The following is a 15,158-nucleotide window of genomic DNA, read 5'->3' on the forward strand; positions in this document are numbered from 1 at the left end:
ATGGTGTGTTTCTGAATGCTCTGCAGAGTTCACCACTGGCCTGCTCTGTTTCTCTACTCATTGCTAGAAAATACTTGTCTCCTTTCCAAATGAACTTAATGGGAGATCCAAGAGCAAAGAAGAGTTGAGTTCGAACCCATCTGCCCACAGTCCCTGTGTTATTTAGAATGCGTGAGAGAACTGCTGTCCTTGGAGAAAGGTAATGTGGTTGGATTTTTCAAATTTAGCAGGAACAAATGTGCTTTTGTTGTATAAAAAAATGCTTTGTTCAACACTGGGCTGCAGTCTCTCTCAGGAAAATGTACAGGAGGATGCAATGTGGAGCTGACTGAAAGTGAAGATGCCATTCAGAGCCACACATAATGAAATAAACCCCTTAGTTATGAAGCAGTTATTATATTTCACTGAACTCCAACTGTTTCTTTCTCACTGCTTAATTTCATTCTCACTTTTGCTATTGTGCCTAAAGAAAGCATTTTAGCATTTTTTGCATGTTCTTGGAGAATCAAAAATTCCATCTACAAGTTTGCAGCTTTTTGCCTGTAATTGCTCCACAGGTTGTTCTGGCTGCTTTAATAAATAATATTGTCTGCATTCTTCCAGTCCCAGAGTGCTGTTTATTTATTATTCTCCAGGGGGGAAAAGTATCTTTTTGAAGGAGGAGCAGAGAAGCAAAAGAGAAAAAAAGAAAGAAAGAAAAAACAAAGCAATAAACAGAGTCCACTTTCCAAGTTAGCACAAGGGCCTTGAGAAGATGGCATAGTTTCAGTTAACCTCATTAAACAGCTATAGTTGCTTCCACTCAGATTGTATTAGGAATCTACTCTTTTCTCTTTAAAGCTCTGTTAGTTATCATAGCACCATAGCATACACCAGCTGAGATGAGGCCCCCAACACATATACAGCAGAGGACTCCCAGGTCTGGGTTCAGTCAGAGAAGATACACCTACCCCTCAAGAGACTGGAGGCCCCAGGGAGTTTAGAAGTCTGGAGGGCCAAGGGTAGGGGGTGAGGACAGCCTCATGGAAACAGGGATGTGGGGAGGAGTTATGGACTGGGGAACAGTCAGAGAGTGGACCAGGAGAGGAAAAATCTGGAGTATAAAAAGAAATTTTAATATTACTTTCTTCTTCTTCTTCTTCTTCTTCTTCTTCTTCTTCTTCTTCTTCTTCTTCTTCTTCTTCTTCTTCTTCTTCTTCTTCTTCTTCTTCTTCTTCTTCTTCTTCTTCTTTTTAAAGGAGAGCGCAGCTAAAAACTATGCATGGCTTGGTTTTCCTGTGGTTATTCTGTCAGACTTTTTACTATAGAAAATAATACCCAACCATGGGATGTATCTTTTTGCTTGGTTGGTTTGGTTGGTTTGTGGAGGAGAGCTTCTATATTGAAATAGAGGGGCTGTATTACATAACTGGGGTCATGGGTGATGGGAGGAAAAAGGACAAGGGGGGGGTGCTGCACAGGAGGTGTCTTCCCAGGAATGGATCTACATAAGAAAATGTCCAGGAAACTGTGGGCACAATTAGTATAACAAGGAAGACAAACGTCAGGGAGAGTGGGAGGCCGAATATTCCTGTAAATATAAAGGAATAGAGGACTATGCATTGGTCACACATGAGAGGAACTGATTCCAGCAGGTGTAAACAGGTATGTCTGAAATGGTATTGAGAGAGTTTGTGCTTTAAGTTGGGCAACAATGACACTTCTCTCTGGAGAAATATATTTATACATCAAGCAAATCGAGTTTTTAAATATTTCTGAAGATTAGATCCTTGGCACCTGACCATCATGTATTTAAGGGGGGAATGAAAAATGGCGCAGCATCTATGCAAAACAGCAAGGAATTTGCTCTAAACCTTAAAAAACCAAACTGCAATGCAATCTAGCGGTACCCATCCCAGTTATTTATCTGAAAAGAATTGAGGAAAAGCATCTCAAAGACATATAATTTTTCCCAAATTCAATGAGACTTTATGCAGCTTCCAGGAGTGGAATCATGTATATGTTGATTGACTGATAATAGATGAATAAAGTATGATATATAATTATAATGGAATATTGTTCGTTCTGAAAAACAATGGACATGCTAAAATATGTAAAAACATGTACAGATAGCCCTCGCAGACATTGCAATAAATGAAATAAGCCCATCACAAAAAGAAAAGACTGCATTGTTTTCTCATATAAAGCATCTAAAGTAATTAAACTCAGTTAAAGAGATGATGATAGCCATGGGAGATAGGAGCTGCTAATGAACAAGCAGAATTGCAGTTACACGGGGCTGTGTTCACAGGTTTTACCACTGATTCGTGCTCTATACAATATATGATGAGTATGTTATACTAATCCACTCACATGCTTATGCGCGCGCGCACACACACACACACACACACACACACACACACACACACACACACACGGGGCTGTTATTACAAGAATGAGGAAGAAATCAGTGATTGTAGATGATTATTTCAAATTAATAAGATGTTTTGTATCATCAGAAATGCTTCTCTTTCAGTATCACTGGTGATGCTGGGAATGAGGAGTGTTGTTATGAAAAGAGCTCATTAGCAGCCAGCGTGATTACAGAAGAGGAGGACCGCGGATGCCATCACACCAGGAGCAAACAGCAATGCCCTGCTCTTGTGTGGAGTGGGCACTTATGTTCAGGAGAGGGATAAGGACAAACCAATATGTGGGCACTGTGATCTGGAGTCAATCACCTATTCTCTTCCTAAGTGGTCACTGGTCTGATTTTTAATTTAAACAGCTCGTGTAATTTTATTCAAGGTGAATATTCTGAAAAGAGCAGGAAGCCACTACAAAACACAAAAGGAACAAAGAAAAACAAACAAACAAAAATAAAGCCAGTCTCCTTTCTCAAAACCACTGTGACTCTCAATATAGATTTTTAAATAAATTTATTGAGAATAAGGGAATGCTTATGTATAAGCTTTGTATAAAAATGTCCACGTATTTTTAAAACTCACTGTGTGTTAGGAATCTTTTTATCTTAAATGTCATACTTCTCCACATTTCACATTGTTTCAGTGAGTTTGCCACTAAATATGGCATTAGCAGGAACGAATTGCCATCATTATATTCTCATCCAAGACTCTGAGCTCCACCACGCCACTCGTGACCTTAGTGGGTAGTAATAAAACACTCAGGTTTAGACCTTGCAAGCCACATGAACTGATAAACACTCACGTACCTTCACCTCATCCTTTCACAGTTTCAGCTTCCTTTTCTCAAAGTTAAAACCTAACCACTTCTCAGTATTTTGGAATAATGTTAGATTCATGAAGAAGCCTCCCATGTTCATCTTCCAGAGCACACTGCCTCACAGTCAGTAGTAACATACTATAGAAAGTAGCAAGGCAGATGCGTGGGGCCATCCCACACAGTCTTGGCTGAACACCAGAGACAAGTTATTTTCTGCTTCCCTTGTAGACTCCCTGGATCTGGTGAGGCAACTTCGACAATGAAGAATAAGTTAAACTTGCAGTTGCAGAGACCACAGATACAGACGAGAATAATGTCATATGGGAGGGGAACAGACAATCGAGTGTCACAACAGCCAAGAGAAGAAATTCAGTCTAGAATGTCCCCAGTGGATACTTCTCAGTTGAGGCAGGCACTGTAATGCCAGCAGGTGGAAATGAAGCTTTCCTTAGGCAAGGCCCTGTAAAGGAAAGTTAATTTGAATGGGAGTGGCTTCTTACAGGGGATATGGAATCTCTCTTTCATGACGGCTTCTTGGCTGTCATGGTGTAAGCAGCCTCATTAGCAACATGTTCCCAACATGAAACATAGAACTGTCGAGACTCAAACATTGTCCCATAACAGGAACTGAAAAGTCGGAAACTATGAGTGTTATCCCTTGCTTCTATCAAGTTGATTTTGCCAGGTATTTTGCTCCAATGTTAAAAAAGATGATTGTATAAGCTGCTTTTCTCAAAGCTGTGACAATGGTTGACAAAAAGCACCTGGCTGAGCAATGCTTTATTTTTAGGTTTTGTTCTTTGTTTCATTTCGTTTTTTTTTTTTTTTTTTTTTTTGTGGCTCACAATTTGAGGTACAGCCCATCGTGCCAGGGAAGGAGAGGCAGCAGTGTTGAAGGCTGGTCACCTTCCAACTGCAGGTAAGAAGCAGAGAGAGGTGGATTCTGGGTTTCACTTCACTTTTTCAATTGCGTTCAGGATCTAGGCCCAAGAGAAGACACTGGTAACATAATATAGGGTGGACAGGGGGAATGGCTTCCCACCTCAGTTAAGCCTTTCTGAAAAGCACCCCCATAGACACACACAGAATTCCCATGGTTGTTAAAATTATAAAGTTGACAATGAAGATTACACATCTGTTTGTGTGAAGAATGAAAAGCTCATCCATTTTGTCCTCAGCGCCTTCCTGTGTTAAATAATGAAGCTACTAGGCATATCATCTCAGAAAAATGTTTCAGTGTGAACTAGCATATTAATACAGGCCTTAAGACATTGATCATATTGGTAACAATGTATAAATCAGCAGCATGAGAAAAATAGAGTGAATGACATTATTTTATTATTTATACTCTTCAAAATATAACTTTACCAAAACAAACAATGAAGACAAGCCAAAAACTATCATGTCATTCTGCATAGATTTACCCAACTTTACTAGAATTCTCTTCTCATCTAACAAATATTTAATTTCCATTTTATTTTTAAAATGGTGTTGGGGAGCTGAAAAGTTGGCTCAGTGGTGTCGAATACGTCTTTCAGTTGATTGTAATTTAATTCCTGGTTCTCATATGGTTGCTCAAAACCATCTGTAATTTCTGATCTAAGGATTGCAGTGTCCTCCTGTATCTCCAGTGTGCTCCAGTCACACACGGGGCACTAATACACATTCAGGCAAAACACACATACAGGGAAAGTAAGTAAATCTCTTAAACATTGTGTGTGACGTCTTACCCTTTATGAGCTAGTAATGCTACTGTCGGCTAAGAAAGCAACCTTATATGCTCAATGCTCTCTGTGGACTATAATATCATATACAATACAGAAAGGGATTCAGAGAGAACTGTAAGACTGACAGCTATGCTGAAAAAAAAAGCAGTAATATGATTTTTTTTTTTGCTTAGTGTGGCTAAGTTGAGAAACATCACCTTTAAATAAGTTGTCAGAAATTATTCTACATTACCGCACAACATGTAGTAGAAAAAGAAGCAACCCCTTAATTAATGTTCTTCGGAGGGTGACAGCGTGATCACAGGTTTTAATGTATATCTCTGTTCGTTTTACCTGGACTGGAATATGGAGACACACATATAGGAATACAGATCTAGCTATCGGTGTAAGTATTTCCAAATGCATGTTATTTCTGGGTAGGAGCTGCATTCAAAAATGAAATGTACCAGAAAGTCAGTGAGCCAGCAAATGGCTGCATGCTTTAACATGGCAGATGCCACAATAGATGACTATTTTTTTTTGCTGGATGGCAAAGCAAATATTATCCTGAAAGATGGATACATTCCTGTCAGCATAAGAAATACAATAGCTTTAAAGAGAAAAAAAAATGCACGGTTATCTGCTGCCCAGAGTTTGCCTGAAGTTTCACGTTTGCTAGATCTACTTTGAAAAGAAACTTGTCCTAAAACCATCTTCTAGACTCATAATACCCATGTACTACTGACCTGGTTAGTCAGACGATTTAATTTTTATGTCAAATTAACCATTTGTGTACAGGTATAGGTAAGTTGCTCTGTGAGCCATCTGGCATAGGAGGGCTGCAGAAATGCAGAGATCATGTTGAAAGGGTGGGAAAAAAAACAATGGTTCATTGTAGTGTCACCTCCATGGGCCAAACCACCTGCCACTCAGGACTGTGTGGGGCCCACATCATCTCTGACATCTCAGTCTACCACACGTGCTGTCAAACAGTATCGTTTTCTCCTTTGTATGGGACTAGAGATGCTGAGGAACTCACGCTTGCCTGGCATACATTAGAAGCACTGATTTGTCTGTCACCAAATCACACTTGATCTGTACATCTTGTTCCCGTCCTTCCCTAGAGCTGGACTGGAAAATGGCATGCTTTGTAAAACTGGATGGTTGCTGCTATTGCGTCCCTAGCTTCTTCTGAACAGTCGTTATTGTCACTTTCCAGTGACAAGAATAGATATGGCTATAATCAGTCACAGCAAGACTCACAGCCTGACTACCTGGGGACTGCAGTTAGTTCAATAAAACTGCTTTCCCACCAATAAAATGGAGAGATTTTAAAATCTGTACAAATGATGAGAGGAGTAGGGACCTTGGTTTATGCCCAGTACTTTCATTTGGACTCTCTAAGCTCCTCAAATCTAGTCTTGATAAACAACATGTCATTTCATAGTGATATCTATCTATCTATCTATCTATCTATCTATCTATCTATCTATCTATCTCAAAAGAGAGAGAGAAAGAGAGAGAGAAATAGATATATTTGAATGTGTATTTTTCAGTGTCTACATGTGTGTTTGAATGTATATTTTTCCATGTCTACCTATGCTTGTGTTTGTGTCTGTGAGTCTCTCTATGTGTGATCATATACATATCCTTTATTTCTTAGGGATCGTGTTTTCTATAGTTGTGAGCACTTATTTGTTGTGACCTGTGATAATTGCAATGCCATCACATCAATGTTTGAGATTATCCTCATAATGAGACTTCGGTTGCAGCCACTTCACTCACTCCCTTCATATTACAACTCATGCATGAGCCTATGAGTAAAGTAAGAACATGGCCTTACAGAGAACATGGGAGAAACATGAAAACAAGGTCACATATTCTTGCAATAAATAGAACTGTGCCCACACATATTTGTTCACACCATACCACCGTAGGCACTGGGCAATTTCACAGTGTAGCCAGGATATGGATGCCTTTGTAAATGTCTCATTCTGGATCCTTCTCACCCTTTCACATTTGTCCTTCTCACAGACTTACTTCTCTCAACCAGATGAAGGGCATTCTGCATGTCTGGGCTTTGGTGCAGCTAATGGCCATTAGTCAAATCCTCACATAGAGTGTTATCTTTTTAGTTCTTTTCTCCAGATATCTTTCTGTTTTATCCTCAAGGGGGTGTATTTTTATTTTCCTAAATATAAAGTATATTTTAATAAGAGCTTTAATAGATGTAAAAATAACTCCAATTTTGGTCCAAACTTCTGTCATTTGAGGCACTGACTTCTGAAAAATTTCACCTTAACCTCATGGCTTTATCACCATACAAGTAATGGGAACTTAACATATTTTTAATTTTATAAGTAAATATTAATGAAAAATAATATATTGAGTAATTGTTCAAATTGTGTTTTTTTTTCAACGTTTACATGGAGTTCTGCAGCTACATCATTTCCAACCCTGCCATTAACACTCCAAATCCTCATGTTTCCATAGCTACCCAAATTAATGACCTCTTCTTCAACAATTATTTTTATTGAATATATGTTTCTATGCAACTACAAAATACAAAACAATCATAAATGTTCCATTGCCTGCAAAGCCTCTATTTTTTAAGATGAACCATAGCTGAAGGATATGAAAATTCTGACACATAAGCACGTAATGACCAAAATACGTGGAAGAGCATCTAAGAAACGAAAGTGTTATAAAATTTAAATTGTATACAGGTACAAGATCCAGAAAATTACTCTTCTAGAGTTTATCAGAAAAAAAATCATTGCATAGATGATAGCCTTAAATAACTGTAGATTAGAAGTTGAAATATTTAATATGACGTGTAACCCCTCTATCTCTGTCTCTGTCTGTGCCTATCTGTGTGTCTGTGTCTGTCTCTGTGTCTGTCTGTGTCTCTCACACACAGACACATACACACATACACACATGCACGTGCATACACACACACACACACACACACACACACACACACACACACACACACACACACACACAAGACCATATTTAAAATCCACTGTTAAACACATCATTACCCAACACTTCATCCTTGGAGACCAGTACACAACACAATGCACTCTGGGTGTGATTTTGCAAAAAACTTACTTAGCTTGAGCACCTAAACTGTTCTTTGTTGACTTCTAAATGAGAAAAAATGTCTATAAATCAACATAAAAACAGATTTGAGCATCATATCTTACAACAAGAAAAAAAAATAACTTGAAGTGATTAGTTATCATCCTAAGAAAAAATTCTGAGCAAAAGTATTGTAAACACAAATCATTTTAAAATGACATTGAAATTTTTTTTTGTGAAAGAAACTGGTCTAGATATGCTGACTTATCAGTAATGCTCAGAAACTGAGAATAAGGTAATTTCAAAGCCACATTCAGAGACAAGATAGGGACATCTGATTGCATTGACACGGTGGTCTCATACTTCTGAATTCTAAAATATAATTCACTATATCTGTCTGAAGCGACAAAATACAAACTGGCAATGCTCATGCAATACTAAAAATATAGAATATATAAAGCATGAAATGTAAAAGATTCTTCCCAATGTGCTCTAAAACATTTGTAATTTTTTATCTCCTTCAAGTTTTTCAAGAGCTGGAATAACATGACTTATCTTTATATTCCCATTCCTAGGCATTTTCTCTAGATTAGTAGACGGTGGATGTACAACACAGAAACACACGTGCACATGCAACGCACACGTACACACACATGTACATACACAAGCACACACACACACACACACACACACACACACACACACACACACAAACACAGAAACAGAGGATAAAATAATGGAAAGTCCTTCATCACAGGGGCACAGTCCCAAGGCTCCTTCTCTTGTCCAGTGATGCAGCACATACTGTAGTTAGAAATGAAATACCTTATTGGGCTGGAAGTGATATCAGGGTCACGAGCTGTCACTTGGCCAATCACAGAGTTCAAGGCAGCATTTTCATGAACTTCAAGGAGGTAAGTCGGTGAAGAGAAGACCGGAGGCTCATCAGCATCCTCTACAACAATTTTGACTGTTGCTGTATCTTTAAAGGGTCCCCTGCCACTGAAACGTGGGTCGATGTGGATATTGGCCGCCTCCACCTTCAGAGTATAGGATTTTTTGGTCTCAAAGTCCAGAGGCTGTTAAAAAAATGACAAAGATAAATTCTTCTCACTAAACCACAGCAAGAACAAATGAGTATAATGTAGATGGATGGAAGTTATTCTCATTTAAGCTGGTTTGTGATTGTTAATGGGCTATATCCCCCCCATTCAACTTATAAATTTTACAAGCCATTCATTGATACTTGTTTATTATACAAGCTCAGAGAGTCTAATCTATTGTTCTGTTGTGTTTTGTTCATTTCACTTGGAATTCACAAAAATATTCCCAGTCATGAATTGTAACATTTTCACTTCAGAGTCGTAATAAAATTTTACTATCGATGACATGACCAGCATGCTAAACACTTGGTTAACCGAGCTTCTGCTGCAGGCAGATAAGGCAGCACTGAACGCATCTCTATCTGGGAACAGTATTTTATCATTTCTGCACGGTGTGTGAAATGGAGAGAGTAGAAATGACCATTGTTTACCCCAAAAGATATTACAAAGTATGGTTTAGCACTAAACCTAACAAAGAGTGGTTTATATAATTTCCACAACATTTCTACTCTAACTGGTTATGTGACTTAAATGGGGTCTATTTCTTCTTAGGACATCTTTAGGTCTCTGTCAACAGTGCTGTGCTATGGAGCAGGCAATCCGATGAAGTGAAATGCTTGCACATGCAAACCTATTTTTGTTTACACTTGGAAAAATGGGAAGGCAAACAAATGGACTCCACTAGCTCTGACTTTTGCACATCAACCACTCAAAATTGAAATTATATCATTTCTCTGTTCCTGATGATATCTCCGAAAGAGTCATCATTCATTTCTGAATAGTCCACCGGGTTTGTGGTGTAAATGGAGCAAGGTAAGTGTCTATGTTCCCCTTACATACATCAGAACCCATCTAGGGAGATTCTTGGCAAGTTATAATATTCCAGATTTTAAGAATGTAAGTCTGTCAGGATTCAAATAGATAGTTTATATATGCATCACAATTTCTCAGAAGAAACAGAATTTTAAATCTGCAATGCAGATTTTTAGAAAATGGAAGCTGGAACAAAAGCTAGCATGGGAGTAATTGTGCAAGATTAAATATATATTCTTATTTCAAACTTCAATGCTAGCTTTCATGTTTGAATTCAGATATAATGGGAATTAGCTTTTCTCTGCAATATTTTCTGATAAACATTACAAAATATACTTCCCTGTTGATTATAAAATAACAATGGGCATGTTTTTAGTTTGGAAGAAATGATTTAGAGTGGTAAAATGTTATTTAAGCTTTGCAAATCTTCTGCACTATAATAGATCTTTATTCTAGGCATGTCTCAAAATATATTTAAAATATGCACTGTGTAATATACTAATATTATTTTAATGGACAAACAGAAATTTTAATTTGATATTAATTTCATACCAACTTAGTTGACAAATGTATAATTTAAGGCGCAATAATAGGCTAGTTTACAAAGAAAGAACTCAGTTGACACATCCTTCATCTCATTCCCTTAGCAGTTAGGTGGAAATTAAGACTGTACTGGACGGTTTTGTGTGTCAACTTGAAACAAACTGGATTTATCACAGAGAAAGGATCCACCCTTGAGGAAATGCCACCATGAGATCCAGCTATAGGTCATTTTCTCAATCAGTGTTCAAGGGTGAGAGGGTCCACTGTGGGTGGTGCCATGTCTGGTTTTGTAGTCTTGGGTTCTACCAGAACGAAGCTGAGAAAGTCAGGGGAAGCAGGCCCGTAAGTAACATCCCTCCATGGCCTCTGCACCAGCTCCTGCTTCCTGCTCTGCTTGAGTTCCAGTCCTGACTTCCTGTGGTGATGAACAGCAATGTGGAAGTGCAAGTTGAATAAACCCTTTCCTCCCCAACTTGCTTCTTGGTCATAATGTTTTGTGCATAAAAACACACGTCGACTAAGACAACAACTCCATTCTTCATTTTTAATAGCTGAGTAGTATTCCATTGTATAAATATACCACAATATTATTTATCTGTTCTGTGGCGGAAAGAGATCTAGATTGCTTACAGTTTCTGACTACTATGAATAAAGTTGCTAAGCAAGTGTCCTTGTAGGATGGTAGAAAATTCTTGGTTATATGTCCAGGAGTGGTATAGCTGGGTCTTGAGGTATTACTATTCCCAGTTTTCTCACAAAGTACCAAACTGAATTCCAAATTGTTATACAAGGTTGCACTCCCACCTTGCTCTACATCCTCACCAGCATATGCTATCTCTTGAGGTGTCTTTGTTTCTGCCATTTTTATGGTTGTAAGTTGGAATCGCAGAGCTTATTTGCATTTCTCTGATGTTTAAGACTATTGCACACTTCTTTCAGTGCTTCTCTGCCAACCATTAGAAATTCCTCTGTTAAGAGTCCTCTGTTTAGCTTTGTACCACAAAGTAACTCAGACATGAAATGATATGTATGTATGATATGTATTCATTTATAAGTAGATATTGGCCATAAAGTGCAGAATAACAACATTACAATCCAGAGACCAATAGAATTATGGGGGACTAAGGGAGGATATTTGACTCTCACTCAGAAAGAGAAATAGACATGAGAAGTGGATGGAGGGTGGAACTGCCTGGGAGAGAAGGTAGAAAGAGGAACAGGAATAGGAAGTAGGTATGAGGAGAACAGGCAAGTAAGGGCTGGGAGGAGAGAGGACTGGGAACAGAAATTGGTGGTAGTGGCATATCTGGGGCAACATGAAAACCTGGGATTTTGATACTCTCAGGACTCTATGAATATGACCATAGTTGAGACTCCTAACAGTGGAGAGGTGAAGCCTATAGTTACTAGATGCTAACTATAGTGATAACTAGATGGGACTTGCAGTAGAGGACAGGGACACCAACCCACCAACAAAACCTTCAGCTCAAAATTTGTCCCACCTACAAGTTGTTCAGGGATAAAGATGGAGAAGAGATTGAGGGAATGGCAAATGAATAAATGGCCCAACTTGAGACTCATCGCATGCAGGAGATCCAACCCCTGATCCTTTTAATGATACTCTAATATACTTGCAAACCTGTATAGCATAAATGTCTTATGAGATGCTTCATCTAGCAGCCTATTGAAACAGATGAAGTGCTGCTCAGAGAGTATGGAGGAAGGGTGGGGGACATAATTGAAAAAGATAAAGGGGTTTAGAACATCACAAGAAGACCTACATAGTCAACTAACCTGGGCACATGGTACTTCACAGAGTCTGAAGTACTAACCTCATGCATGTATGGGCTGGACCTATATCCCCTAAGCATATGTAGCAGATGTGCAGCCTGGTCTTCATTTGAGTCCCCTGACCATTGGAGTAGGTGCTGTCTTTGACTCTGTTGCCTACATTTGGGCCCTTTCTCCTAGCGGAGCTGCCTTGTCTGACCTCAGTGGGAAAGGGCAGACACAGTTCTACTGCTACTTGATATGCCAGGGTTGGTTGTTACCCATGGGCGACTTCCCCTTTTTGGAAGATAATGGGAGAAGAATGGTGGGAAGGGGGTATAAAGGTGGGACTTGGAGGATATTAGTAAAAGGGACTTCAATCAAGGAAAAAATAATTAATGGGAAAAAGTTCTCACCTTAAGAAAAACAAACAAAAAAATCAATTCTTGTAGAAATGCCGTGGTCATAATTGGGCACAAACTTTCACTAAATTATATCTAGTTTGGTATTTTTGAACTCTTTGATCAACATCTTCCCTTTCCTTTACCTTATGCATTCACAAAGCCCATTATCAAATAATAGCTCTGTAGGCATTTTCCACATAGTTTCTAGAATCTTCCATAAAAAGGTCCTGTAGCCCAGCCTGCCTAAGTGGGTAAATAGGCTCTGTGCACCATACTCCATGTTTGCTTCAGTAACAAAACAAAATAAGGCAATTCCCTGAGGACATTTGTTGTTTGTTTGCTTGTCTGTGATTTTCAGCTCAGTTTAACTATGATGTGTCCAAATGTCCTCTCATTTCCTTAGTTTTATCAGTTAATAAACAGTAGCCTAGTGGGCTGTTGAAATATGACCACTTATAAGCAGTCTCTAAAAACAACTTTTCTGTTTCATGGCACTAAGTTCATCACATATGCCTCCAGATTTATAAATATTAGTGGACAGAATCACAATGAATAACTAATTGTCTCAATTTATAAAACTACCCAATAGGAAGGGTGGGTGGCAGTTAAAGACAATAAAAATGTCATTACAAAGTTCTAGGTAAAAAAAAATTTGGTTGCATGTTATTCAATAATTGACTTAAGTATAATTATATAGCAAATACCAGCCTTTAACTATTTTTTGACTCAAAGTTCTGAACTTGAATCCTGGCATGAAAATAATGTTTCTCACTGAAGAATTACAATAAATATGGCCATTTGTCTCCAGCATCATCTGTAAGCATTTTATTTAAAAAATGGCCAGAAAATTCTAGGTTTCCATTGATAATTCCTCTTCAATATAAAATTTAGAGAAGTACCATTCCACATATATTATTGAGGTGCCAAAGATAGAACTCTATGGTCTTGCTCATGATTGACAACAGATCCCACTGAGCTACATCATCAGCTGACTTAGATTATCATACAACATTGTAGAGCCACACTGTAGACTTAACACTGTGTCAATTTAATGCTAATAAAGACAGCAGCAAAAACATTACTGGTTCCCAATAGTGTATATCATCACTTGTCATTCATAAATTAGACAATCTATTTAAAATAGCATTTGCAATAAAGGATGTGAAGAATAATATTGAACAGAGAATTATGGGCATCCACAGCGATAGATTTAACATGAGTAAAAGTTTGTACTATTCTTCCTGACCTCTTTGCTACATGATTTTTATGAAGATAAGAGACCATGATGAAGACTACAAATTGAAAACCATATAGAGTGGTTCACATGCACCACAAAACAGTACAAAAACAAGAAGAAAAGAGACAGTTCAAAATGTTCCAAATCTTCATTTTCTTTAGAAGGTTGCCTTCCTATCCTAATGCTTCATCTCTGGAACAAGGATAACATGAGATTTATTTCCCACAAAGCCTGGGCTTTCGACATATTTAAAGTAACCAGTGGTAGGAGTTTCTCCATGTTGAACTTCAGAGCTACACAGGATGCTGGAGCCTGAGCGTCTTGCTTATCATTCAGTTTCTTTTTTTTGTCACATTTTTTTTATTATTATTAACTTGAGTATTTCTTATATACATTTCTTTTTAAGCACAATTTTCAATAAAGCCCAAGGAAAAATGCCAATGTATTTGGAGGGACATTTAAAGAAACAGGGGATCAGAAATATGAGAGTTACACAGAAAAAGTCTAGAATCTATTGAACTTGTAACTCCTGGGGGGGCAATTGACACATGTCTCCATTGAGACTCCATTTAAACTGGAAGTAATTGTACCCTGGAATAATTTTATCAGCCAATAGTATCTGTCTATCCATTGGTTGAGGGTTCCCTTAAGGATAATGACTTCAGTGCCCTGTGTAAAGATTGAATGTTTTTGTGTTTGTTTTTTCCCCTAGTGGAAAACACATCGAATCATAAAAGTGGAGATAAGTAGGAGTAGGCTAGCTACAACATGGTAACTGTTTACCAGGGGGACATCTAAAACATGATGTGGCCCTAAGAGACAAGAAATCCTGAACAGTTCTGTTATGTATACCTTTTTAACCCACCATTCATCTTAAATCTAAATATCTACCAACTCTGGATTCTATCTGTCTACTCAGCTCTCACAGATATCAAAAGTCAGATTTCTCAAAGATATTTAGAAGATGAATAAAATACTCCTTAGCTTACCTTTCTTAGTCTTATAACACCATCCTGTGCCTGGGCATCAGAAGTGATTTCAAATAGTGCTGTCCCATCTCCATCAATGATGTCATAGGAAGATTGTGCATTTTCACCAATATCCTGGTCATTGGCTTTAACCCTTCCTATTGCAGTGCCAAGGACCACATCTTCTGGTACTGAGAAGTGATACAAACCTTTAAAAAGATGAAGAACATTGGGTATTATAAAAACATTACTCAGTCACTAATTAATTTAGCAAGGTTAATTGGACACTTTGTATTATGGAGTCT

General features: G+C 38.1%; 1 protein-coding gene across 1 annotated transcript in view; it reads right to left on the reverse strand.

Annotated features, from left to right (window-relative positions):
• Positions 1 to 15,158, reverse strand: part of Cdh8 (cadherin 8) — a 385,799-nt gene that overhangs the window by 150,260 nt on the left and 220,381 nt on the right. The window contains exons 6-7 of the mRNA XM_032888162.1: positions 14,875 to 15,062; positions 8,841 to 9,094 (exon numbers count right to left, since the gene is read on the reverse strand). Of these exons, the coding sequence (XP_032744053.1) occupies positions 8,841 to 9,094; positions 14,875 to 15,062 (442 nt within the window). The remainder of the gene's footprint in view (positions 1 to 8,840; positions 9,095 to 14,874; positions 15,063 to 15,158) is intronic.

Source organism: Rattus rattus, chromosome 17, assembly GCF_011064425.1.
Source record: "Rattus rattus isolate New Zealand chromosome 17, Rrattus_CSIRO_v1, whole genome shotgun sequence".
Taxonomy (NCBI): domain Eukaryota; kingdom Metazoa; phylum Chordata; class Mammalia; order Rodentia; family Muridae; genus Rattus; species Rattus rattus.